The sequence below is a fragment of the Gracilinanus agilis genome, chromosome 2, assembly GCF_016433145.1.
Source record: "Gracilinanus agilis isolate LMUSP501 chromosome 2, AgileGrace, whole genome shotgun sequence".
NCBI lineage: Eukaryota > Metazoa > Chordata > Mammalia > Didelphimorphia > Didelphidae > Gracilinanus > Gracilinanus agilis.
The window spans coordinates 353,431,692-353,458,647 of record NC_058131.1 but is presented as its reverse complement, the minus strand read 5'-3'; the positions used below and the strand labels follow the sequence as shown (position 1 = coordinate 353,458,647).

The 26,956-nt window shown below is 36.2% G+C and overlaps 1 protein-coding gene across 2 annotated transcripts in view; it reads left to right on the top strand.

Annotated features, from left to right (window-relative positions):
* Nucleotides 1-26,956, top strand: part of NSD1 (nuclear receptor binding SET domain protein 1) — a 162,724-nt gene that overhangs the window by 69,443 nt on the left and 66,325 nt on the right. For both annotated transcript variants that reach the window (XM_044664418.1, XM_044664419.1), the window contains exons 3-5: nt 9,107-9,242; nt 14,889-15,061; nt 19,381-21,940. In XM_044664418.1, coding sequence (XP_044520353.1) covers nt 9,107-9,242; nt 14,889-15,061; nt 19,381-21,940 — 2,869 coding nt within the window. The remainder of the gene's footprint in view (nt 1-9,106; nt 9,243-14,888; nt 15,062-19,380; nt 21,941-26,956) is intronic.

Here is a 26,956-nt window from a genome sequence, read left to right as displayed (position 1 = left end):
TAATATCATCTTGTAAGAAATAAGTTAAGGGTTAAAAAAAAAAGTGGACTAGAGGGTATCAGAGGACCCATTCTAGCTTCTAATCATATGATAAAGATTCCTTTTGTCCTAAGAGATAAATTATGAAACCATGAAAATATTGTTTGTTTAATCATAGAACTTTTTCTTACTACATATTCAGAAGATCAGAGATTTAAGTGTTGGAAGGGACAGAGATTATTGAAAGGATCGTTGAATGCAAACAACATGTTTTTTAGAGCTTTAGTTAAATCAAGAAATAACATTAACCAACATCTTGGTACAGTGGAAAGAATGTTGCATTTGTAATCAAAAGATCTGGGTTTGATTCCTTGATCTGTAACATAGTGTCATTGTGAATTTAGGAAAATCACTTAACCTCTTCTGGTTTCAGTCTTTTTATCTGTAAAAATGTAGATGTTGAGTTATATGATCTCTGTGGCTTATTATAGTTCTCACTCTGTGATCTCTCATGTTCTTACTTTTTTGTGCATGTGTGTATGGGTTCCAAGGCAGAAGAGTGAGTGGTAAAAGGATAGGGCTAATAGGGTAAGGGCTAATGGGGGTTAAGTGATTTGCCCAGGGTCACATAGCTAATAAGTGTCTGAGGCCAGATTTAAATTCAGGTCCTCAGATTCCAGGCCTGAATGAAATCACTGAGCCACCCAGCTTCTTATGTAATACTGCTTAAATAGGGTTCCTAGTCAGTGTCTTCCTATTTTCTTATGAGAGCTTTATTTTAAGAGATCCTCATTAGTAAATAAAATGAGAATTAAGTCCCCAGAATTGTGACAATCTTTTGATGAATCTTTTAAGTCATTATGGATCTTTCATCCAGGGTTTCCTCTGAAGCAACTTTGCTGTCTTCAAAAGTTGGTTTTAAAATAACCTTTTCATTTGGTCAGTTGGATTTTCATATCTTTCTAGGAAATTGTTGCCTAGTAGCTAGCTACTAACCCTAATTCCTAAGATTTTGTCAAAGTTAAAATATTTTATGGTAGAACAGAAATTCCAGAGCCATCACAGTAGCTATTCTGATAGATCTCAACTTAGGTGCAACTTTAGTGTTTTTAAATGTGCTATGAGTTTCTATAACCAAAAATGTTTTCACCTTTTGGCTAAACCTTCGGTTGATAACCATAACTGCACTTAGTTAACCAGGTTCTTGTTAAGTGGGCTCACTGGTCTATTGCAGGGCCCATACTTTGGAGCCTTCTTCCTTGGGAGAATTTGTTGGTCCTTTAACCTCATGATGACATGTCTTGGGAATTTGTTCTAGGTAGTTGAATTCCTGGAAGTAATTAGTGAATCTTTATTGAAAAGCTGAAACTAAAGATCATACCATATGAAGATCACCTGGAGAAACCAGGAACTTTTAGCTTAGAAAAGGAAAAATTAAATGGGATATCATAAATGTTTTCAATTATTTGAGAGACCATCATGTTGAAAATTAATGACTTCATATGCTTAGATTTTAGCTATTTGTCACAAAAATCATTTTAGAATGATAGCTACCCAAAATTGGCATAGTTTTTGGAGTTAGTAGATTTTCCTTTCACATTGGATCTTAAACAGAAGCTAGAATGCTTGTCAGAGTGCTGTAGAGAGAATTCAATTTACTTTTTTTTTTTTTTAAACCCTTACCTTCTGTTTTAGAATCAATACTGTGTATTGGCTCCAAGGCAGAAGAGTGGTAAGGGTAGGCAATGGGGGTCAAGTGACTTGCCCAGGTCACACAGCTAGGAAGTGTCTGAGGCCAGATTTGAACCTAGGACCTCCGTCTTTAGGCCTGGCTCTCAATCTACTGTGCTATCCAGCTGCCCCCTCTATTTACTATTCTTGAGCTATCTAAATATCTCATTTCTGTCCATAGGTACAAAAATAAATTCAAATATTTTCTTTGGTTCTGTGATAACATTGGTATTGATAGATCAGATCATAACCCATTTATATAATTTTGTTTTGTGTTATATTTATCTCTAAATTTCCATATATTTCCTCCATAGAGGTTCTGCAGTATCCCAAAGACCTATTTCTGTGTCGTACAGCACTTGGCCTTTGTCTTACTCTAGCTAAATAACCATCTCTCTATTAAAAATTAGGGAAAGAGAATTTCCCAATGGTTTTACTCCAACTGGAACGTAGGTCTTTTGTAGAATAAAATCTGTTAGAATTTCCTTTCCTTTTAACAAATATTTAGAGGTTTTTAAACAGTTGTTAGTAGATGAGAGACCGTACCAAAATACAATGTGATTTTTATAACTGTTTTCTGCATATTTGCCCCCAAAACTCCAAAACCTAAAATTTTTTAAGGGATTTTCTGGGTTCATGGCAAGAATCCTTGAAGATAATATAATGCTGTATTACAGTTTGGTTTCCTGCTCTTGGGGCAGATTTGGAAGGAATGGTAGGAAAGGGGTGCAGACCTGTGATTTTATTGGTTTAAATAGCTCCTTGTAAGGAAATAATTACTGTTCCTTCCTCTACTATAACTCTTAGATCAGTGACTGGCAACTTTGAGCTTGGTGTGTCAAAATTTGCCAAAAAAGACGAGCATAACTTGGGTGGTGTGTCACTTTGAGAAAAAAAAACAAACCACAATTTTGTGATATTTATAGTTTAAATAACAAAAATGTATAATTGTAATATGTAACTGTTTAATAAACCAAAATAGGTAAATTAATATAGGTAGAATTGTCATCTGCAGTGCACAATGTCTACACTACACTATAGCAAATGTTTCATCCTCTGTATGCGGCCCCATACTTCTCTGTATGTGGCCATGTCATCAAAAATGGCTACGTCATAGGTTTGCAATCACTGCCTTAGATACTTTATAGACTTAGAGCAGAGATCCTTAACTTGAGTTCCAGGACCTTTTTTTAAACTCTTACCTTTTATCTTTAAATCAATACCCTGTATTGGTTCCAAGGCAGAAGAGCAGTAAGGGCTAGGCAATGGAGTTAAGTGACTTGCCTAGGGTCACACATCTAGGAAGTGTCTAAGGTCAGTTTTAAATCCATGACTTCCTGTCCCTGGGCCTGGTTCTCAATCCACTGAGCCACCTAGCTGCCCCTGGAACTTGTTTTTAAAAAATAAATTTTGATTGCTGCATTTCAGTACAACTTATGGTTTTCTTTGCAATCCTATATATTTTATGTGCTTTGAGAAATTCTGAGAACGCAACAGATTTCACCAAATTGTCAAAAGGGTCAATGACACCCCCCCCCCCCCAATCTTAAGAACTCTGTATTAGAGAGTTTCCTGGGGCATTATTGAGATATTCAGGGACTTTACCCCGAGAATCACATGGCCAAAATATGTCAGAGTTGGGACTTGAACTCAAGTTCTGAATCTGAGATTGGTTTTGTATTCTTTATGCCAAACTTGCCTCTCTTAGTATCTTTCTCTGGAAAATAATGAAGGATATGCTTTTATTATTTTTTTAGTTAAATTTTATTTCTTTCAATCAACAAAAATCCACCTCCTTCCTTTCCATCCCTCCACCACTCTCCCATTAAGAAAGAAAAACAAAATCCCAAAATTCTTAACATGCTCCGTTAAATGGGAATTTGGGGACTTACTTGTACAAAAATATTTATAGCAGCTCTTTTTGTGGTGGCAAAAAATTGGAAATTGAGAGCATGTCCATTAATTGGGGAATGGCTGAACAAATTGTACGTGTTGGTAATGGAATACTATTATGGTATAAGAAATGAAAAGCAGGATGATTTCAGAAAAAGCTGGAAAGAAATGTGGGAACTGATGCAGAGTGAAATAAGCAGACCTGGGATACCATTTACACATTAAGAGCAATACTGTATGGTGATCAGCTATGAATACGTCACTACTCTCAGCAGTGCAATGATGTGGGACAGTCCTGAAAGACTTATGACAGGGAATGCTATCCACCTCCAGAAAAAGAACTGTTGGAGTCAGATGGAAATGATCAAATCATACTATCTTTCACATCAGTGTAGTTATGACTTTATTTTTGGGTTTTGGTTGTTTATGAGTGTACTTTTACAACAGTACTCTTACAACAACATACTTATTGAGTGTGTTTTGCATGATAATGCAAAAAAAAGATTGGCATGTTGGCTCAGGTAATGCCATGTCTTTTGGTGCTGATTCAGCCCCTCCAATTTTATTAATGAGATTCTGAATCTTAAAGAGAGGAGAAATGACTATATTATATAGCTTATCACACAGGTCTTCTTTCTCTCTAGTCCACATTATGAGAAAGAAAGGAAGAGTAAACATTTGCTATATTATATTCTAGGCAGTGTGCCAAATATTTTTATAACCTTAAAATAACCCTTGGAGTTTAGAAAAATTAAGTGACTTGCCCAGGATCATTCAGCTAGTATGTATCCTGAATTAGATTTACACCCAGGTTTTTCTGACTCCAAATACAGTGCTCTATTCCTGCTCCATGGTCATTGGTAAACTTTTAAAATGAATGTTAGATGAATATATTAATAAGCTTGATAAAGGTAATATTTGACTTACATAGCTTTCTAAAGTTTTTAAAGTACTGCTCAATATACATTACCTTGATTGAATCTCCCCCAAAATTTGCAAAGTAGATTCTATAGATATTTTCCACTTTTAAGATGAGAAAACTGAGCCTCAGCAAGGTTGCAATACCCTTGTGATCACAGAGTTATCTAACTTACATCCAATGCTTTTTAGACCAGGCTAGTACCATAGATTTAATAAAGTCTTTGTGTGGGCGGTTCTCAAATCTGCCTTTCTGGCTCTACTCATCTATATCTCCAATTACACCCTTCTTCCCCCAAAACTCTTACTTTCTGTCTTAAAACCAGGACAGAAGAGTGGTAAGGGCTAGGCAATGGAGGTTTAATGACTTGCCCAGGATAATAGAGTTAAGAAGTGTTTGAGACTACATTTAAACCTAGGACTTCCCATCTCCAGGCCTACTTCTATATCCACTATCTAGCTACCTTCTCCAATTGCCTTTAACATCTTGAGCTGGATATCCATCTCTGCCAATTTCGGAATAAGGTATGTCTTTATAGTTATTTTTGACAGTGGTCTCTTAACCAATGATTTTTTGATTCAGAATTGATGAACCCTTTTGTGGGGATTTATTTTTAGCCTAGTTTGCCAGGTGGGGGGACTAACGTCTGCTTGGATTTCTGCAACCAATATATTATATTTGTGGAGGATCAGGAAAAAGTAGAAAGGGAAAAGGGGTCATTCTCCCTAGTGTTGGAATCTGTCCTTCCTTTCCCTCAGGACTGGACTCATGGCCCCAGTCCCAGAGTTTTCCTATTTGGAAAATAGGTCTTGAAACTAAAAGCCCCAGGTTTTGGCTCTAATCCCAGGAATCTCTGGCTTGTCTCCTTGTATTGGTACTTGGGGTTCCCATAGTTCTTTCTTTGGTCTGCCTCACTGATCCAGTAATTTCCAAGACTTGGTATAAATAAAATACTTCAGAATTAATGTGTGTCAAATAAGTAACCTTTCTAAATTTTTTTAACATTAAAAAAAACATTCCTATGGGAATGAAAGCCACAGGAAATAGACTCTGCTAACAGTTGTGGAAATCATAGGCTCTAGGATTGGAACAGACTTTATATCATCTAATCTTAACCTTCTCTCACATTGTTTTACAAATGAGGAAAAAGAGAACCAAGAAGTTGAGTGATTTGCCGTGGTCATACAGATAGTATGGATAAAGCCCAGATTTTTTTTTTAACATCCTCAAGGAGCCTTTATTTAGAAAAATATATTTTCCCATGTTTACATGATTCATTTTCTTCCTGCCCCGCTCCCAGTGCCGTACAAGTAATTCCACTGGATTGTACAAATGTTATCACTTGATACCGATTTCCATTTTATTCATTTTTGCTATAGATCAATTTTTAAAAAGCCTAAAACCTAAATCACATACTCATTTATGCATATGATAAGTGATGTCATATGTTTTGCTTTTGCATTTCTCCTCCCATAATTTTTTCCCTCAGTGTGGTTAGCATTCTTTCACATAAATTCTTCAGGAAATCCTGGAAAAACTAGGATTTGAGTAGTCAGTGAGGAATAGTGGAGAAAGTTTTCTGTACTTGGAGTCATAAGACCTGGATTCAAATTCTAGCTCTTCTGTGAGCACAAAGCAGTCTCTCAACCTCTCTGGGACCCAACTTCGCCTCCACAAGTGGACTGGATTAGAGAACCTTTGCCTTCAGATCCCACGATCTGATAATCTGGTCATCTCTATAATTGGAAGCAATCAGTTTTTTGTTTTTTTTTAATCGTGTAAATTAAATTATTTTCCCAAGCCATGTAGGTGGCAGACAATAGTCAGGATTCAAAACTCTTGATTTCATATCTAATAGTCTTTCTAATACAAATATTGGAAAATGCTGTCCATAGAGTGGAAGGGAAAGGAAAACAAGAATAATAGAGGGAAACCACTGTTATTGTATTTCCCTTTGAACCTGGTTGCTTTTGTATATTTTCTCTGAGAGTTCTCTTTCTGTCCTTACTTTGAGGCCCCTTTAGGTACCACTAACTAAACGTCTTCTGAACTATTGTAGAAGTGGGTAAAAGAGTAGGGGAAAGCTAGTCCTTCATAATGTTCAGGGGACATAGACACATAAGTAGTAGACAACAAAGCTTAGAAGGTTGGCACAACTTTTAAAATTAAAATTTTAGTTGTGTTGTTACTATTTTAAATAATGCAAAGCCTGTCAAAGTGAAGACAGTGAGTACAAACTAGATGTAAATAATAATAATAGAGACAAGCACATGGAATCTGGCTCTTTAAGTTTTGTGAAAGAGATTAGTACTTTTGGGGATGGGGGGAATGGGAAAAATACACATACAGGTAAATTTAAGACAGTATTTTTTGTTTTTGAGTGATTTTAGGCCAGTATGCTGGAAGGGGGATATATTTTTGCTCTGTTCATTTTTATTCTACTTGGTGAAAATTGAAATTGATTGTCTAAGGTCTTTTTTCACTATTTAGAATCTTAATTCTAGACTGTGCAGGCTATCTTCCTTTCTGTCACCTTCTTTCCTACCTTGATGTATTTTCTTTTTTTTTTTTTTTAATTAATTAATTTATTTTTATTTATTTTAAACCCTTAACTTCTGTGTATTGACTTATAGATAGAAGAGTGGTAAGGGTAGGCAATGGGGGTCAAGTGACTTGCCCAGGGTCACACAGCTGGGAAGTGTCTGAGGCCGGATTTGAACCTAGGACCTCCCGTCTCTAGGCCTGGCTCTCAATTCACTGAGCTACCCAGCTGCCCCTACCTTGATGTATTTTCTAAAGCACTTCCCTTCTTCACTCTCATATTCTTTTTATTTATTTATTTATTTATTTTTTTAAGCCCTTAACTTCTATGTATTGACTTATAGGTGGAAGGTGGTAAGGGTAGGCAATGAGGGTCAAGTGACTTGCCCAGGGTCACACAGCTGGGAAGTGTCTGAGGCCGGATTTGAACCTAGGACCTTCCGTCTCTAGGCCTGGCTCTCAATCCACTGAGCTACCCAGCTGCCCCCTCTCATATTCTTTTGATGAAATTTGTGAGCTACAAGTCCAGGATTTATCGTGGGATAAATTTTGGTTTGTTTTTGTTTTCAGCCTTTAACTTCTGTTTTAGGATCAATACTGTATATTTGTTCCAAGGTAGAATAGTGGTAATAGCTGGGTAATGGGGGTTAAGTTACTTGCCCAGGGTCACAGAGGTCACCTTTGAATATAGGACCTCCTGGCTCTCAATCCACTGAACTACCTAGTTTGCCCCCATGCACTCCCCCTGCCCTCTTTGGGGTAAGTTATGGTGAGTATAAGAGCTATAACTTTCCTCAGCCTCAGTGATGCGTGCATAGCATAGGACTTGACCCATAGTAGACCTTACTAAGTATTTGTTGAATTGAATTGAGTGACTGTTAATTATAACTTTATCTCAGCCTAAGACAGATCTCTCAAAAAAAAAAATCTTTCCATTCTTCTTATATATCACATCATTCTATGTACTCTGAACTGCAGTGACACTGACCATCTTGTTATTCTTTGAACAAAGCATTCCATCTCTTAATGCTGGGCATTTTTCACTCACTGACCCAATGGAATATTCTCCCTTCTCATCTCAACTTCTTGACTTCCCTGGAGTTCTAGAAAAATCACACTTTCTACAGAAGTCTTTACTGATTTCCCCTTAATTCTGGTGCCTTCCTTTTGGCTATTATTTCTAATTTATTCTATTTGTCTCTTAATATACATAAGTTATTTGCATTTGCGGCTCTCCCCTCCCACCTCCCCCCATTTAAACTGAGAATTTCTTGAGGACAGATAGTCTTTTGTCTTTCTTTTGTATCCCTAGGCTTCTAGCATGTGGTGGGCACTTAATAAATATTTATTTGCTGACTGATCTTCTGTAGTTTTTCCTATCACTAAATATATTCAAGCAGAGAGGAAAGATGATCAATTGACCATTGTAAAGGGGATTCTTGCATGTCACTTCTATTTTTAGAGTCAGAGTCCAACCACAAGAGAAAATCATTGCAGTTTTGCATGGAGTCATTGGTTCCCAGATTAATTTACAAAGGGAATTTAGCTAAAGCAAATATGAACCAGTATTACTTGATTATTTAAAATGCCATATGTTTAGATCTAATCATGATGTGAAGGTAACCCTGGATCCTTGAAGGCTATGACAATTTTGTTTAAGCTGTAAATAATGGTGTTCATGATAAATTGTAAGTCTTAGGTTAAGTTTGGAGAGCCTGGTCACCAAGTAGGTTGTAAGGTGATGAACTTTTTTGGCCCTTAAATCTATTAAGATGTCAGTAACTTGCCATTTAATTCTATGAGGGTGTGCGGTTTGGGAAAGAGTACCCAGATGAATGCAATCATAGATCTTTTAAATATTGAAATACTTAAAATTACTATTCTGAACCAAGATGGATATTTTGTTCAGTGTTCTCATTATCTTCTGAAATTTAATCATGGCAGGCTTATTTTAATTCTTTCAGTAGTATATTTCTTTGACTAATATGTCTTTGTAAAAGTTTCTATATCTTATTTACTTGGCCCTATTTTGTTTGTCCAAAGTGTCAACCCAAGAAAAAGCCTGCTCCCTTGAAATTCGGAGTTGGACAACTTGTCTGGGCAAAATTCAACAGACGTCCATGGTGGCCCAGCAGAATTTGTTGTGATCCATTGATTAACACTCACTCAAAAATGAAAGGTAATGTCTATAGTTGATTTTTCAAGATAGTTTTCTGAAGACTGATGAATTTGCACTTTTGTTAAGCCAACTAGAATTTTAGTATTAAAGATATGAAATATTTCCTCAGGATTTTATGAATGAGATTCAGCACTTTTAAAAAAGAAAATAAAAAATTTATTGGAGTTATTCGTTCGAGTTTATATCACCATGTGATTAAAAATGCAAATATTATTATCCCTGTTTTATAGATTAGAAAAGAGAAATTCTCCTTGATAATTATGGGAGCTGGGACTCCTAACCTAACCTCGAAAACCTCTCTCTCAGCCTCCTGACTCCTTTCCTCTATGTGCTATTGCATCTTTCTGGAGATACAATGACTTTTATGAGGTCACACAACTAGTTAATCAGTGTCAGCTCACACACCTTACTATCCTACATATTTAATAGAACCTACTTTAATAAGCTTTTTTGGGGGGATGCTTATCTTAGTTTCTTGATTATCATTGTTACACCCTTCATTTTCATTCAGGTTGACATTTAGTATAACTAAGCAATTTTTTATTGTAATCCAATCCATTAATTGTCAGATTGTTACTAAAGTTACTTAATTAATAAATTCATAAGAATAATGGGGTCAATATAGTAGAAGGAGAACTGAGCTTGTAGTTAGGATCTGTGTTTACTTAGCTAGCTCCCTTACTTATTTATTGTATTTGACCATAATTAGACTGTTTCTTCTCTTTAGAACTCAGTTTGCTGCTTTGTGAAATGAAATGATTGGACTAGGTGATCTCTAAAAGTATCTTCTCAGTGAGAAGTTCTATAATTCTATTAATTCCGTGTTGTAGAATTATATAATAATATTGTACTTCCACCTAATTTCTCCAACCTGTAGATGTCTTAATCTTCCCCAGTTTGAACTAGAGGAATATGGCTATACAATATGCAACAGCAGTGGAAATAACTATATTTTTAACAAATCTGCTTAGCTTAAAATGAGATCTTTTCAAAGTGTTATCCTACTTATATGGAAATTTCATGTTATTCTAAAGCTTTAATGTATTATATATTACCTCAATTCTATTTTATGGCCATGCAAATTACTCTTTGGTTGCTGAAGAATTACTCTCTTCATTTGAATTTTCTGTTGTAGTTATTATTTTCAACTTTGTATTCAGGTCCTAGTAGAATCTTTTAGTTTAGAAAAAATAATTTTTAATGAGTTACAATACAGGTAGGATTGTTTATCTGAAAAGTAGAAATAAAGGACATAAGTCTCTTTTGGATGAAATTTTTTCCTTGTTTTCAGTTTGAGCCTGCTTTTTTAGTGGTTTTGAAGTCACCGTGATACAGAAGAGAAATGCCCACAAAACTTTAAATTTGAAACCATTTTGTAACTGTATAATTATTCTTATTTTGATCCAAAGAATCTGCCAAATTGTTTTTAATGTGATCAGTGTAAAAAGGTTTTAGATCTTCAGAAAACTTAACTGCTCAATCTCATTCTCTTTATTCTTCTTTGTTCTTTAAAAAATAGTGAGAAAGGGGCAGCTGGGTAGCTCAGTGGATTGAGAGCCAGGCCTTGAGACGGGAGGTCCTAGGTTCAAATCTGGCCTCAGACACTTCCCAGCTGTGTGACCCTGGGCAAGTCACTTGACCCCCATTGCCTACCCTTACCACTCTTCCACCTATAAGTCAATACACAGAAGTTAAGGGTTTAAAATTAAAAAAAAAAATAGTGAGAAAACGTGAATAATCCAGTTTTCAATTTTGCCATCAAACTTCTGCCTCATTTAATAATTGCCCTTAAACTATCTTTGATTTTTACACAAATCCTATCATCTTGGCTACTCTTCCAGTTGTTGTAGAGATTTTAGAAAACAATTATAGCTATTTGGATCTTCAGTGAAGATTATTTTTACAATTTCATTACTTTTAAAAAGATAATTTACTTTTTCAGGGTTGTTATATTTAGTTGTTTTTTTTCCCCTTAAAATATAACATTTGAGGGGTAGGTATGTGCTACAGTGGAGAGAGCACCAGGCCTGGAGTTGGGAGGACTGGGCTCAGATTTGGCCTAGGATATTTCCTAGCTATGTGATCCTGGGTAAGACCTTAACTCCATTTTACTAATCCTTGTTCTTCTGTTTTGGAGTTGTTATTAAAATATAAGGGTAAAAAAAAAAAGAGTAATTTGTGTCATTGTATATGATACAGTATCTTTTGCTTTAGTGTTCCCATTTTATGTGATTCTATGAAAGTAGAATTACCCTTATTGTCAAGTTAATAAAATGAAAATTCCATTTTATGGTTTGTCATTATTCTCTATGGATGATAAAGTTACAGATTATAACTGGAAGGAGTATTGGAAACCATCTAGTCCATTCTTAAGAGGCCCCACTGAGGTCATATTGGGAATTCAAAAGCTACTTATAAATATTTGTTGACTTTATCTTAGTAGATAATAAATGAATAAACAATATTGGAATTTTGAAACCTTATTTCACATATAAGGCCCAGAGAAGATTTAACTTGCGCATGATCACAAAAATTGTGGCAGATTAAGATTTAGAACTCAGGTTTCCTAACTCTAACATATTGCACCTTTTAATAGACTGCCTTGTGACATCATGTATCGACTACAAATATCTTTTCTAAAATCTCAGTTGTGCCTTCAACTGTTTCTCAGTAATACTTTTTCCCCATTTTCTTAAAAACTCTTACCTTAGGATTGATATTAAGTATCAGCCTCCAAGGCTAAAGATCAGTAATGGTTAGGTAGTTGGGATCAAGAGACTTGCCCAGGGTCACACAGCTAGGAAAGTCCTATCACTTTCTACATTATCCAGGGCCTTGTTCCATCCAGTATACTCTTTCTTATATCTTGACTTCATTGATACTCTTCCCTTTGCTCACAGTGTTTTGGACTTCCCATATTAAAGAAATAATCTTGGGGGCAGCTGAGTGGCTCAGTGGATTGAGAGTCAGGCCCAGAGACAGGAGGTCCTGGGTTCAAATCTGGCCTTAGCCACTTCCTAGCTGTGTGACCCTGGGCAAGTCACTTAACCCCCGTTGCCTAGCCCTTACCACTTTTCTGCCTTGGAACCAATACATGGTATTGGTTTGTTTTTTTAATCGATTTACATGATTCATGTTCTTTCCCTCCCCCTCCTCCCACCTCCCTCCTGTAGCCAACATGCAATTCCACTGGGTTTTACATGTGTCATTGATCAAGACCTATTTCCATATTATTGATATTTGCACTAAGGTGATTTAGAGTCTACATCCCCAATTATATCCCCATCGACCCATGTGATCAAGCAGTTGTTTTCTTCTGTGTTTTTGCTCCCACATTTTTTTCTCTTGATGTGAATAGCCCTCTTTCTTATAAGTCCCTCAGAAATGTCCTTTCACTCTGTATCAATTCCTTTTACTCTGTATCAATTCAACTCCTTTCACTCTGTATCAGTTCCTGAAGGTCATTCCAGTTCACATGGAATTCCTCTAGTTCTTTATTCCTTTGAGCACAATAGTATTCCATCACCAGCAGATACCACAATTTGTTCGGCCATTCTCCAATCGAAGGCATCCCCTCATTTTCCAATTTTTTGCCACCACAAAGAGCATGGCTATGAATGTTTTTGTATAAGTCTTTTTCCTTATTATCTCTTTGGGGTATAAACCCAGCAGTGGTATGGCTGGATCAAAGGGTAGGCAGTCTTTTAAAGCTGGAAGATAAGGATTTAAAAAAAAAAAAAAGGAAAGAAAGACTCTTATTTGCCCTTTCAAGCTACCATCATATTTCCTTCCATTCACAAACATCAGAAACAGTTATTTATGTGCCTATGCTTCTTCATGACCTACTTGACCCTTCTCATTCTGCCTTCTGCTTGTATCACTGTATTATTGCAATAGCTTTTACCTCTAGTCTCTCTTTCCTGCTTCACCTTAACTTTTCTTATCATGTCATTATTGTTTGTTCTGAAATGATTAGTAGATTCTCATTGCTTACTAAAGAAAGTAAGCTCTTGATCTTAGCCAGAACACTCTGTTGCCTACCCTCTTTGGACTTCATTTTCAGTATTCCTTGCATATATGATTGTCAATATACACCTTGAGAGTGCTTTTTTTTTTTTTTTTGCCTATGTACCTCTGGTTGTGGTTTTTCTTTAATTGATGGTTCCTATCCCTTTTATATTCACATTCTTTTCAACCTTTAGGGCCTGGCCTTGAAGATGATGTTTTTTAGAGCCTTCCTAGATATCTCCAATCCAGTGTGATTTCTTTCCCCTCTGTCATACCAGAACATATGGCAGCATGGCATTTGTTCCATTTTATCTACTAGATGTTTTCCACATAGAAATATTCATAAAATATTTATAAAAGTAATATTTTTAGATAAGGAAGAGATAAGGGAAGGTGAAGTAAGTAGCATAAATATTATTTATGTTTAGTTTATCCTTATAGTTGTTCAGCTACCTCTATGCCTCTTAGAATAACCCCATAAATTCATATGTTTTAACTAGGCATTCACAGTCATTCTCTTTGGTCATACTTTTCTAGTTTCATCTTCAATTCCTTTCCTACATAGATTCTTAGCTTTAGTGAAACTGATTTGTTAAGTATCTTTAGACTTCTTTTAAGCTTTCCTTAAGAGCTCAAGCCATTTTAGAGTGTCCTTTACCCTTTTCTTCAAGCCTTATTAGTTCCTAACCAAATCCAATCCTGCTTGTTGAATCATGAGAAAAGTCAAGATGATACTTCTCATTTCATTATGAAGAGAAGTCATGTAGACTTTGTATACATTCATTCCTGATAATTTAAGTTTATGATGGCCTCACCTTCAGTCTCTTCACAAGAGCAAAATACATAGCACTGTTTAAGAGGAATCAGTGTATTGGTGTGTTTAATAAATTTGCATCTCAGTTATTTCAATCAATATCTAAACTGTTTGCTATCATCTAGTACCCAAATAAGGAATTTATAATACTGTGATAGATAGTATTTTCTTACTAAATGGTTTTCTTATGTCTTATTTTGTCTCCTCTTGTCCCCTTCTATTTTTCTAGCCTGCCTTTCCCTTCCCAAATCATTGAAAAGTAGTTGAAATTGAAAAGTCTTTTTGATTTCCTGCTTTAAATGTGTGGCATTCAGAGCCCAGAACTTTCTGTTCTCTGTTCTAAACCCCTTCTTGTTGCAATTTATTTCTTTTCACAAGTGCTATATTCCAACTCAATCTAAACTGTTCTTTGTTCTCAGTACATTTGCTTTTGTTGATGATATTCATTGTGAAACATTTTCTTCCCATCCCCATCCTTTTCTTATAGCCAGGAGTAGGTACTCTCTGTGTTCTTCTCATTGTTCTATGCAGCATTCTACATTGTACCTCATTAAAGTGTAATTGTAAACTTATTTCAGTTAACTGTTTTTCCCCTGAAAACTGGGGACTCTTTATTCCCATAAGTCTAGTGGAATAACTTATAAATGGATGCTTAATAATTGTTAAGTTGAACTGAATATTTTTGGCCTTTCTCAGAAAATTATTTGAAAATTTTTTAAAAAATGGAATTTTCCATCAGTGATGAAGAGGTTGCCATTTTCATCATTTTCTTGTGCTTAGTGTTCAGTTTTTTGAGATAAAATAGATACATGTCTTTCCACTAGTTTCCAGCCAGAGGCCTTATCGGCAGTACTATGTGGAAGCCGTAGGAGACCCTTCTGAAAAAGCCTGGGTTGCAGGAAAATCGATTGTCCTATTTGAAGGAAGACATCAATTTGAAGAGCTTCCTGTACTGAGGAGAAGAGGCAAACAGAAAGAAAAAGGCTATAGACATAAGGTAAAGTCAAAGTTTTCTCTTTTTCTAATAGTTCTAATAGTTGGGAACTACTAGGAAACTTTCTAGGACTTTTTAATACCTATTTAAATTGTGTGGAAGCACATTTATCTACCTCCAAATTGTTTATATTTCAGATGACATGCTTAGTTTGTATGCACTGACATAGGTCATAGCATCTCATGCTTTAGTAGAATTCCATAAGTTTTTTTGGCCATAAAAATAAAAATTTATGGCTAATTCTGGCCTATTAGTGCTAATTCTTACACAACACATACGCAATGCCACAACCTTTTCTGGAAGCTTTTTTAGCTTGGTTAGGACCTTTTATACCAAATAGCCTTTGAGAACCCTAGGTCACATATATTCTGTCAGTAGTAACCTTAATAGAGAGTCAAGTCTTTGTATTCCTTATCTTCTGTCTCAGAATTGATAATAAGTATAAATTCCAAGGCAGAAGAGCCATAAGGGGTAGGCGATGTGTATATGTGATTTAAACCCAGGGTATCATATGTAAAAAGTTTTGGATTTGAACCCAGGACCTCTTCTCTAGGTCCGGCTCTTAAAACACTTAGCCACCTTGCTGTCCCTGATTCTTTAGATGTGAAAATATACTAAGTTTGTTATCATAGCAGCATTTTCTTAAAAGTCCACAAGATGGAGACATTTCCCTATGAAAGAGGACTGTGATCTTCAAAGTAAGATTTATGGCTTCGTGGCTTCTCATTTCATAAATGAAGTTTAGAGGTTTTTTTCCTATTATTTTTAGTATTAGAATTATAGAAGTTAAACTCATAAAAGTAAAAGGAAAGATCTACAATTTTCAACATATTAGCAAGATGTTTTGTCAGCTATTTGATTATATAGCCCAATTTACGCTGTTGAAGATAGGTCATTTTTTTGTATGTTTTCTTGGATTTCTAAAGAAGATGATGCAATAGGGGAAGTAGTTTTTCTCAGCTTTCTGTATACAGTTTTATTTGTCAATCTTCTTTATACTTTTTAAATTAAATATACTTCTTTATACCTTTAAAATTCAAGGTTATAATCTTGAAAAGTCTCAGTTTTTTGTGGGTGGGGAAATAATTATTTTATTTACTTAAGTTTGTCACTAAATCTAATTAATTAGATTAATTACTCAATTCCTAATTGCAAGGTGTTTTTAAAACCCATATACATATTTCTTTTCCATGCAATGTAAATCATTTAAGTTCCCCAAGATGGATAGTAGGGCATAATGCTTCACCTAATAACATCTTATTCAAACTGCCTAAAATATTCTTATTGCTCACAGCCTAGTGGAAACAGCGATGGTACTGGATATTTAAGATGCAGGGCTTAGGGAAGTTGCATTCTACCATTGTTTTAACATTAGTAATTAGGGCATGATTAAAGGCTTCTTGATTATTTTTATATTCACCAGTTTTCTGATCCTTAGCTTGTACCCAGAGTTGTTAAAATGTTAGAGATCTGGCTCATGTCAGTCCAATCCAGGAAGCTATACTGGGGAAGAAACATATATATAGTTAGAAAGTCTGAAATTAGAGCAGTAAAAAGAATTCATTAGTATTTATTGTCATTTCTTGAGGTAGTGATAGATTGTAGAATTATCCTGATACAGTTTTGTAGTGTATCTTTAGAAAGATGGTCTGCCAAGTCTCTTTCCTCCCTAGACAATTTTATTATGATGATCAATTACTCTTGTCTCTATAGTTTTTGACCTTTACTTTTTTCACTTAATTCGGAATAAAATACCCTTGAGTTTCTAATTACAAATTATCCAATATTTTAGGTAGATTCTGTAAATCAACACCACATTTACAGTTAACTCTTAAAGGGATAGTGGATATTTACTTCCAGTGACTGTTGGAGATGATTATTTCATTCATAGTTTTACTTATTCTGATTAACTTCAGTTTCAAAAGGTGCCATTTAATCAAGATGTGAGCTATTCCATATTATAGGATCATGGAACTTAGCTAAAAGGAACCTTAGAAATCATTTAGTCCTGTAAACTTACTAAGGAAGGTATTCCTTAAATAAAGAATAGAATCAGGACCCTAATTCATTTCTTCTGATTTCAAATACATTTTCCTCCACATCATTCCATGCTGCCACTACACTTACCTGACAGAACCTCAGACTGTCTTTGAAACTTTCTTAAATCTTCATCTTATGTGGTCTCTGATTTTGAGGGAAATGATTTTATGGTGACTGATCAGAGGGCCATTAAATTTTTGATATTTTAGTTGCTTTACCTGCATTGTGAAACTGCAACATATGAATACAGGTATCAGTAAGAATTTTCAAATATATATATATATAGAGAGAGAGAGAGAGAGCTAGGTTATATGCAAATAAATAAACCATTCAAAGTTGAATGAACAGTAAGAATGGCTCACCCTTTTTATAATGCACTTTGTCTCTGTTTATTTGAATCAAGCTCTTTCTTGATCTTAACCCTTTTATAAAAAGTGTCTATACCATCTCATCGATGACTTAATAGATAAGTCCTGAGGCAAAGAGGAAATCACTATTAGAACCATCTTTGAATCTGATTCTAAGCCCAGGCCTGTAACCATTATGTCAAGCTGCGTCATAGCTAAATTGTAGTGGATCTGATAGCATACAGGAATACAAAGTTTATCTTTAGATAAAAATTATGCAAAACTAAATAGGGAGTTAGAAACTAACATACAACATTTATTTTCACTGATTCTTTCTGGCAGTGCAACCAAGTGAATAGCTTGATTTTTCTCTTTGAGACTTCTACCTTGGGGTTTTTGTTTCTCTGCTATAAATTCCTATATCGAATTTGATTAATATATATCAGTTGAGAAATTGCAGTAGACAAATTTGGACTTTTTATGTGTTGAACATGGGAATGGCAAAGCTATTTCCCCCTCTCTCATTACCCTTTAACTACCTATATGATCTTGGGCAAAATACTTAACCTCCTTGGGCTTTTTTATTTCATCTGCATAAAGAAGGAGCTAGACTAAATGATGACTAAGGTCCTTGACCCTCTGATACTACGCCAATTTTTCTCCCTTCTGTTTTTATTCCTTTCTGTATAGATTCCCTTATGATTTATAGCAAGTTGTGGTCACTGAAATTTTGAAAAATGGAATTTCTACTCTTAATGATAGATTTTACCTTTCCACAAAAGTACATTCTTTGACCACTTTGTAATGAACATTTCTTCTGTTACCATAGAACTAGTAACTGATGTTAAATTACTTTAAAAGAATTATCCAGGGGGGCAGCCGGGTGGCTCAGTGGATTGAGAGCCAGGCCTAGAGATGGGAAGTCCTAGGTTCAAATCTGGCCTCAGACACTTCCTAGCTGGGTGACCCTGGGCAAGTCACTTAACCCCCATTACCTAGCCCTTACCACTCTTCTGCCTTGGAGCCAATATACAGTATTGACTCCAAGACGGAAGGCAAGGGTTAAAAAAAAAAAAATTATCCAGGGTGGTAGTGTTAGGTTTAAAATGAAGATCCCCTTGTGTTGGCACCATCTTGATTTTAAATAGTCTTCCACTATGCTTCATCCTTTTGAGGGTATTTCAGTATTACATAGATTATATGGTAGAACAGCTTGTAATTCACAGAAGGGTAAGAAGTCTTCTTTTGAAGTTGTTGTAGATGAATGGAAGACACTCTGGATGTTTTTCTAAATATTTAGCAGATTTATTACCCAACTCTCACTCTGAAAAGGAATCAGTAATACATGACATGAGATAGACAACAAAAAATATATAAGAGCACCATGGAAAGAAAATTATAGGTTTGACTTTGTTGAATCAGTAGTAAAAAGGTTCCCACACCATACATCTTTGTTTATATAGGTAGAGCAATAGTCTATCCTTTTGTGAGTGGACAGAGCAACTCCTTTTCTAGAAAGTTGTGGGGGAATCCTATGGATCCAAAGACAGAGAGAAAATTGGTAAGCCCAAAGGATATAGAGCCTATGCTAGGAGTGTATGTTCATTATAATAGCCTCCTTATACTTTAACCCCCATCTTTATAATCATCTCTTTTTATCATGGTGTAGGGTTAAAATCTTAATTATAAGTATAATGAGGAACTTTTAAAGATAACTTTTTTCATCTTAACAGTAAAGCCAGCATTTTCACAGTTTTTGCCTAGTAGACTTGTAATATAAAAATTATCCATCTATTTCTTCCATTGTGTCTCCTTGGATTGACAGTCAAATTTTTGTTTCACAGAGTTGGATATTAGATATACTTAGACATTTTTTCACTTTCTTTGATGTGTGATGATACCTTCTTTTTTTCTTTCCCTCTTTCATATTTTAAGGTTCCTAAGAAAATCTTGAGTAAGTGGGAAGCCAGTGTTGGACTTGCTGAGCAGAGAGATGTTCCTAAGGATTTTAAAGTCAGAAAGCGTATCAGAACGTCAATGAAGCTAGACAGCGAGGAGGACATGCCCTTTGAGGACTGTACAAATGATCCTGAATCTGAACATGAACGAGTATTGAATGGCTGCCTGAAGTCACTAGCCTTTGACTCTGAAACCTCTTCAGATGAGAAAGTGAAGCCGTGCACTAAATCTCGAGTCAGAAAGAGATCCACAAGCCTCAAAAGGACTAATATTAAAAAAAGCAGCTCATCATTTGAATCTCATAAGGAAGAAAGAAGGGAAAAGATTACAGAAACTCTTGGCCTGAACTATATTTCTAGTGATGTGTCTGATAAGCAAGCTTCTACTGAACTATGCAGAATAGCAAGCAGTCTTTCAGCAGCATCCAACACCACAACAAACTACTTGTTTTCTTCATGTGGGAAGACCACTATGAAAAAAGAGTTTGAGACTTCAAATTGTGATTCTCTGCTTGGTTTGTCTGAGAGTGTTTTGATTTCTAGCAGTTCTGTGGAAAGAAAGAAACCTCTCCGCAACATGGTTCACAGTGCAAAGCCATCCCGCCTATGCTATATCAGTGCTGGTGATGAGGAAAAGAGAAGCGATTCAGCCAGTTTATGGACCACTTCTGATGAGAGCAGTGACAGTGATCTGGACCTCATTGACCAAAGTTCTGAGTCTGATGGAAGTGCTCTGGAAATCAGTGGCTCTTTTGATAAAAATGAAAGTGAGTCAAAGCCAATGGAAAAAAATGAAAAGGTTCAGTATTCCAGGTATCGCACAAAGAACACTAGGGTAAAAGCAAGAAAGAGGTCTAGAAAATCTAGTTCGCACCTAGACCACTTGTTAGATTGTACTAAAGCTCCTGAGCCCGGGAGTGAAGAATCTCAAGGTGCTGATTCTGATTCCAAAATGCCCATCATTGCCAGAAATGACAATCTTTCCACCAAATATACCATGCCACAAAGCATTTCCCATGAAAATTCTTTTGTAAAGAGTGGGCTTACTAATCAACCTCTGTTACAATCAAAACATAACAAACAGCCCAAAGCCAGAAGTATAAAATGCAAACACAAAGAGAGCCCTACTGCAGAAGAACCATCAGTTTTAGATGAAGATTTCAGCTTAAAGTGCTGTTCTCCTGATTCCAAAGGATCTCCTTTAGACTGCGTTGTCAATAGTGGGAAGCTTGATAGTCTAAAACTACTGAGCAACATGCATGAGAAACCCAGGGATCCTGCAGAAATTGAAACAGTTGTTGTAAAACATGTCCTGTCAGAGTTGAAAGAACTGTCATATAGATCCTTAAATGATGACTTAAATGACTCTGGATCATCCAAAATAAATAAACCTTTACTTTTTCCTTCTTCATCTGGTCCAAGCCGCTTGCCGATTGAGCCAAATTACAAATTCAGCACCTTATTGATGATGTTGAAAGATATGCATGATAGTAAGACAAAGGAACAGCAGCTAATGACTACTCAAAATGTGGTCTCCTATCGTAGTCCTGGTCTTGGGGACTGTTCCAGCAGCAGTGCTGCAGGTGGCTCAAAGTCCCTGGTTTCAGGAGGTTTGACTCATAAGACAGAAAAAAATGGGGATTGTATTCAGGACTCAATTTGTCAAAACCCTGGTGGGAGTGAGTCTTCTCTCACGCAGGAGTCATCTGGATCTTTAACTGGATTGCTATCTAAGAAAAGAAGACTCACTGCTTCTAGCAGACGGCGAGCAAATTCTATCACCCGGCGAAATTGCGCAAGGTCCAAGTCATCCAAAATGCAGGATAGCTTTTTGGCCCAAATGGGAAAAGACACTATAGAGAGCAAAGATTTAAAATCAGAAAGGAAAAGGAAGCTAAATCAGCCACCCAATATGACTATTGAGACTGCACTGGGTGAATGTAAAGAAGTTCCAGCTTCAGCAAATAAGTCTCTAAGCAGCGGGCCTGCAGATTCGAAAAGAAAACAATCTCTTCAGTTAATGGAACATTTAACAGGTGAAGACTGTGCACATTTTTCTGATGTCCATTTTGATCCAATGATTAAAAAATCTGACCCTGATAAAAATCCTGAAAAGTGCCCCTCTTTTGAAAATGGGGAAGTCCTAGAGCTGGACTCTGAAATGAACAGTGAAAGCTCCCTGAGTGATGAATCTAATGATGTAAACCATGTGGCACCCAAAAAGCGGTGGCAGCGTTTTAACCAAAGCAGAGCTAAAACCAGTAAGCGCATCAGTAGATCTAGTAGAGAAAAGAACTCAAAGAGTGCCTTTGGGGGCCTGCACCCTTGTGACTTTCTGCTGGAGGGGAATGAGGGCCCAGAGAATAGGCCTTCCAGCCCTTCAAAGGTGCTAGAGGAAGAAATGAAACAGAAATGTGAGGGTCACTTAGATATAGTTGTGCCACAGTTGAATGTGTGTGATAAGCCAAACAGTGATGGGCTGCCCAGGGAATCAGGGCTTTCCAATTTTCCTCCACAGCCCGAGCTCACCACACAAGGTAAGAGCTTTACAACTGCATGACAAGTGGATTTGTGTATATATTCTTGCTTTGTTATTTTTCCTCTCCCAAAGGTGATTAGCAGAGAATTTATATACAAAAGTTATGTAAAAGCTGGTTTTTTATAATGATTATCAGGAGCAATTTTTGCTCTTTTGTTAATCTGGTGACTCCTAAGACCCTGTTTTTTCTTGGGAGAACTCCAGGCTCTTTTTCCCATTCTGCCTAGCATGGAAAATGCAGCTCAACAGTCATTTATTAATCAACTGTTTAGTGCAAAGACCTTGTGCTGGTGATACAAAGAGGGAGGGATAAAATAATAGGCTCTACTATTAAACTAATGGAAGAAAGGACAAGTATTCAAATAATTTGATTTCAGTATAAGATTCATATACCATGCTAAGAGAAATGTGAAAAGGGAAAGATCACCTTTACTTGGCCTAAGATCAGGCCTTCATGGGATCATCATGAAGGAAGTAGCTTTTGAGTTGGACCTTTAAGGAGGTGGAGAATGACATTAACAGATGGAATTGGGGAAGGGAATTCATTTCAGATGTGGGTTTTGGAACAGGCAAGTACATAGAGACAGAGTAACAATGGGGAAGGGGGAAATGTCCACTTTGATTGGGACAGAGTATGTGAAGGGAAAGAAATAGGAGAAAGCTGTGGAATAGGACTGGTGGGATTCTTAGCTTGTGAGAGACCTTAAATGCCAGATTCCAGAGAATTTTTAGTAGAGTGATGTGATATAGTGTATAAGGTATTAGGGTGTAAGGAAGATGACTCTGGCAATATATAATGGTTTATCTTTTTATAAAAACCCTTACCTTCTATCTTAGAATTGATACTAAGTATTGGTTCCAACAAAAGGAATGGTATGGTATAGGTCAGTAATGGGCAAACTTATTTAAAGAGGGGGCCAAAGCAAAGGAAATACTCATCTGTCAGTCTGTTTCTAAGGCAACTCTTTCGAGGTTTCATTGTATTCATCAGATTAGGAATAATGTCATGCCCTGATAGAACATTACAGGGGCCCGAAGAATCTGGCCTGCTGGCCGTAGTTTGCCCATCACTGGTCTAGGTAATTGGGGTTAAGTGAGCTGCCCAGGGATACACAGCTAGGAAGTTCTTTCTAGGCCAAATTTGATGTATTGTGATTTATTGAGAGAAACTAAGCAACTAGAAAGGAAGGCTGGACAAAAACACATTCTTATTATAACAGCTTATTTGCCACCTGAGTTTGCCAACTATTTCTGTGGATTTGTGCTTCTAATTTCCTAGGCCCTCTGGGTGTGAGGAATGAAACCTTGTAAGAGGGTGAAGTTCATTTTTACTTAAAATTTAAAAAGTTTTGAACTTAGATGTGAGAAGAATTTGTTTTTAGGAGGTAAGAATAAATTGAATATATTTCATCATTGAAAAATTATTAGAAGCCTTTAAAAAATAAGGAAATTGGCTATTATAGAGTTTGCCTGAAATGTGTAAGGCAGGCAGGCAGGCAGGCAGGCAAACCTGAAAGGTCTAGAAGACATTCTTTCCTTAATGGCAGAGGGAAAACTGGTAGAGAAGAGGATGTGGTACCAAAAGATAACTGCTATTGGTCATGCTGTTAGTAAAAGTGGGATGGTACTAATTTTTGCTCATTTTGAGGTAGTTTCAAAATATTTTGCTTCCCCAAAACTGAGAATGAACTGTTCTAATTGATCACTTTCTTATGGGAAGAAATAGTGACTGGGTTCCTAACCCAATCATCAGAAGCCTTTTGAATCTAAATTGTAGTTCAATTACAGAATTTTAGTACTATGATAGCCAATCACTAACAAATAATTATATGAGAAAATGTGTTTTTTGATATCCCAGATTTTAACTGAAGTGGGAGGGTTTGGGGAGGAGGAGTGTGCAGAATCAGCAAGAGAGAAGAGTAGATTAGGTTAATATATGTATATTACCATGATGAGGGACTTTTCTCCAAGTCAACCAGCTACTAGGAGTTAATTTGCTATGCTGGCACTTCATTGTCCTGCATGGTTAGAAATGAAAATATTTGTGCTCATTTGCCTTTTGGAGGTGGTTCTTAGAGTTTAAAAGAGGCTACTGAAAGATTGCTAGTTTCTCATGTTGGTATTATTTGGATTGAAAATGTTCTCATCTGTGAAAAAATTTTCTATTTCTTTTAGCCCATCTAAATGCTCTTGTACCAAACTGATTTTTCTGAATATTTAGAAGGACAGTTTCATACTTCATATGATGCCTTGTGGGGAGAGGAGGGCAAAAACTAGTCTTGCAAAGGCAAGAGCACTTTTTGCAGCATCTATTTTTAAAATTCAATATGGATTCACATAGTAAAAATCATGGTAGATTTCACACAGGATCATCACATTTTGGGTTGGGAGAGATGTCAGCTATCTAGTCCAATCCATTTCCAAAAAAGAATTCCTTCTATACCACATCCACTAAAGGATGTCCAACGTCATACATGAACCCAGGACCTCCCATCTCTAGGTTTGTTTTCATCCACTAAGCCACCTAGCTGCTCCCCATATGATGATAGCCTTTTCAAGTGCTCTCATGTCCTGTCTTCTCTTGTATCCTCAAGACTTCTCTCCAGTTAAATACCCCCAATTCCTTCAGTCATCCTTCCTATGGAATAGACTCAAAGTTCTTTACCATATAGGTTGTGCTCTGAATGCTTTCCATATTATCAATAACTTTCCTAAAAGCTGGCCCTCAGAATAGTACTTCAGAAGTAATCTGAGGAAATTCAGCTTGACCACTTAGTCTAGCTCAATAGCCTTGCTTAGTAAGCTTTAGTAGCTTAAAAGTGCACAGAAGCTTTGGGCACACAATATGGAGCAAGTATTTCTCCTTTTTGTAAGGAAAAGGGCCAGCTTTTCATTTTCCTAAAGTTATGAAGTAAAGAGGAAGATTGTAGTACTAAATAAATGAAGGGCAATATTTGACTGTGAAAGGTGAACCTACTCTTGACTCTCCTTCACATTACCTGATGAGAAATTTTGTTTCATAGTTCTTTGTAAATCATATAGTGTGATAAAATTGAGAGGAGTTCTACTCTACGTGCTTTTTTTTTTTTAAATTATACTCTAAAGGCTAAATTACAAATGTTACTACTATTAAGTATGTGATAGTTTGGTTTAGCAGCGTGTAATACAAAAACTTTAGTAATTTGCTTTACATGGTGATTTGGCCCAATTACATTACTGTCTGAAACTAGAACATGGTTGTGTAGAATTAATATTTAGAACAGATATAAAAAGAATATCCACTTATAAAAGACTGTTTAATCACCTCTATTGGTTAAACATAACTAAGTACTGTGTTAGGTGGAAGCCTGTCTTAAAGGCATATACTTTGCAGTTTCCTGGCCTTGCCCCAAAGAGCCCTTCTATTCCGTTCGTGTAATCTCCATTAGTTATCGAGGATTTAAAACTTTGGAAAGTCATTTGGGGAAGTAGGATCTCATCTTCCACGTTACAGGCCCTATTGTTACTCCATGGATAAAAGATGAAAAGAGCAATGTAAGGAGTTGTAAAGGAGATTTGCAAAGTGTTATATATGTTCAGAGGAGAGAGATCCTTGTGGGGTCATCATAGACTTCATTGAAGAAATGGAAAACTGGATTATTTATTTGGGAGTTGGAGGGAGAAATGGTTAAGTAGTAGATATGTTGAGGTTCACAGTGAATAGCTAATGTTATCTGGAGTATAGGCTACATAGTTGCCAGGAAAACTTGGGAAGTTAGTTTGGGGCCAGATAGTAGAGGGCTTTTGACTAGAAAGGCAATGCATTCAAACTTTATTTTGTCAGAATCATAGAATATAAGTTTCAGAGTTAGAAGGAACTTCATTAGCCATCTTATTTCATTCCATGTGTTAAAAAAGAAGAATCCTTTATGCCATATACCTTATAGCAGTGGTTCCCAAACTTTTTTGGCCTACCGTTCCCTTTCCAGAAAAAATATTAGTTAACCCCCTGGAAATTAATTTTTTAAAAATTTTAATAGCAATTAATAGGAAAGATAAATGCACCTGTGGCCATCACCGCTCCCTGAATTGCTGCAGTACACACCAGGGGGCAGTAGCGCCCACTTTGGGAATCACTCTTTTATAACTTGTCTGCTTTGGAACCGATACTCAGTATTAATTCTAAGACAGAAGATAAGGGTTTCTTTTTCTTTTTTTTTTTTTGTTTTTGTAGTAAAGAAAGCACATGGGGAAACAGAAAACCATGGAAGCAATCTTTTTGAGATGACTTTGAAAAGTTAAGAATACTCTTTGGGTACAGTTATTTAACCAGTTCCATCTAATTGTACTATCCTGTAGCCCCATATCTCCACCTTTTCCAGAAATAGCTTCTGAGACTATAAAAATATTTGCCAAAATTTGGACAAGAACTTACCTGATCTTCTAGTTTAATTATTCTATCAGAAAAGGAAGTAAGAATTAGTCTGGCTCAAATTGTCATGATACGCTTTGCAATCACTGCTTCTTTTTCTAGATGTCTCTTAACTATCTTTTTTTTTTTTTTTTTAAACCCTTACTTTCGGTCTTGGAGTCAATACTGTGTATTGGCTCCAAGGCAGAAGAGTGGTAAGGGCTAAGCAGTGGGGATCAAGAAACTTGCCCAGGATCATACAGCTAAGAAGTGGCTGAGGCCAGATTTGAACCTAGGACCTCCTGTCTCTAGGCCTGGCTCTCAATCCACTGAGCTACCCAGCTGCCCCCTTAACTATCTTTTAAAACATTTTTATTTTCATTGTAATACAAAATTCAATTTCCACAATAGTCATTGTCATAAGAGCAAACTCAAAACATAATCAAACCCCCAAAATAAAACCATAAATACACTAATGTGAAAAAACGACTACAATAGCTCTTTCTCTGGAGGGTGGATAGCATTCCTCATCATAAGTCTTTCAGGATTGTTCCAAATCATTGTATTGCTGAGAGTAGCCAAGTTTTCACAATCGATTACCATGCAGTATAACTCTTACTGTGT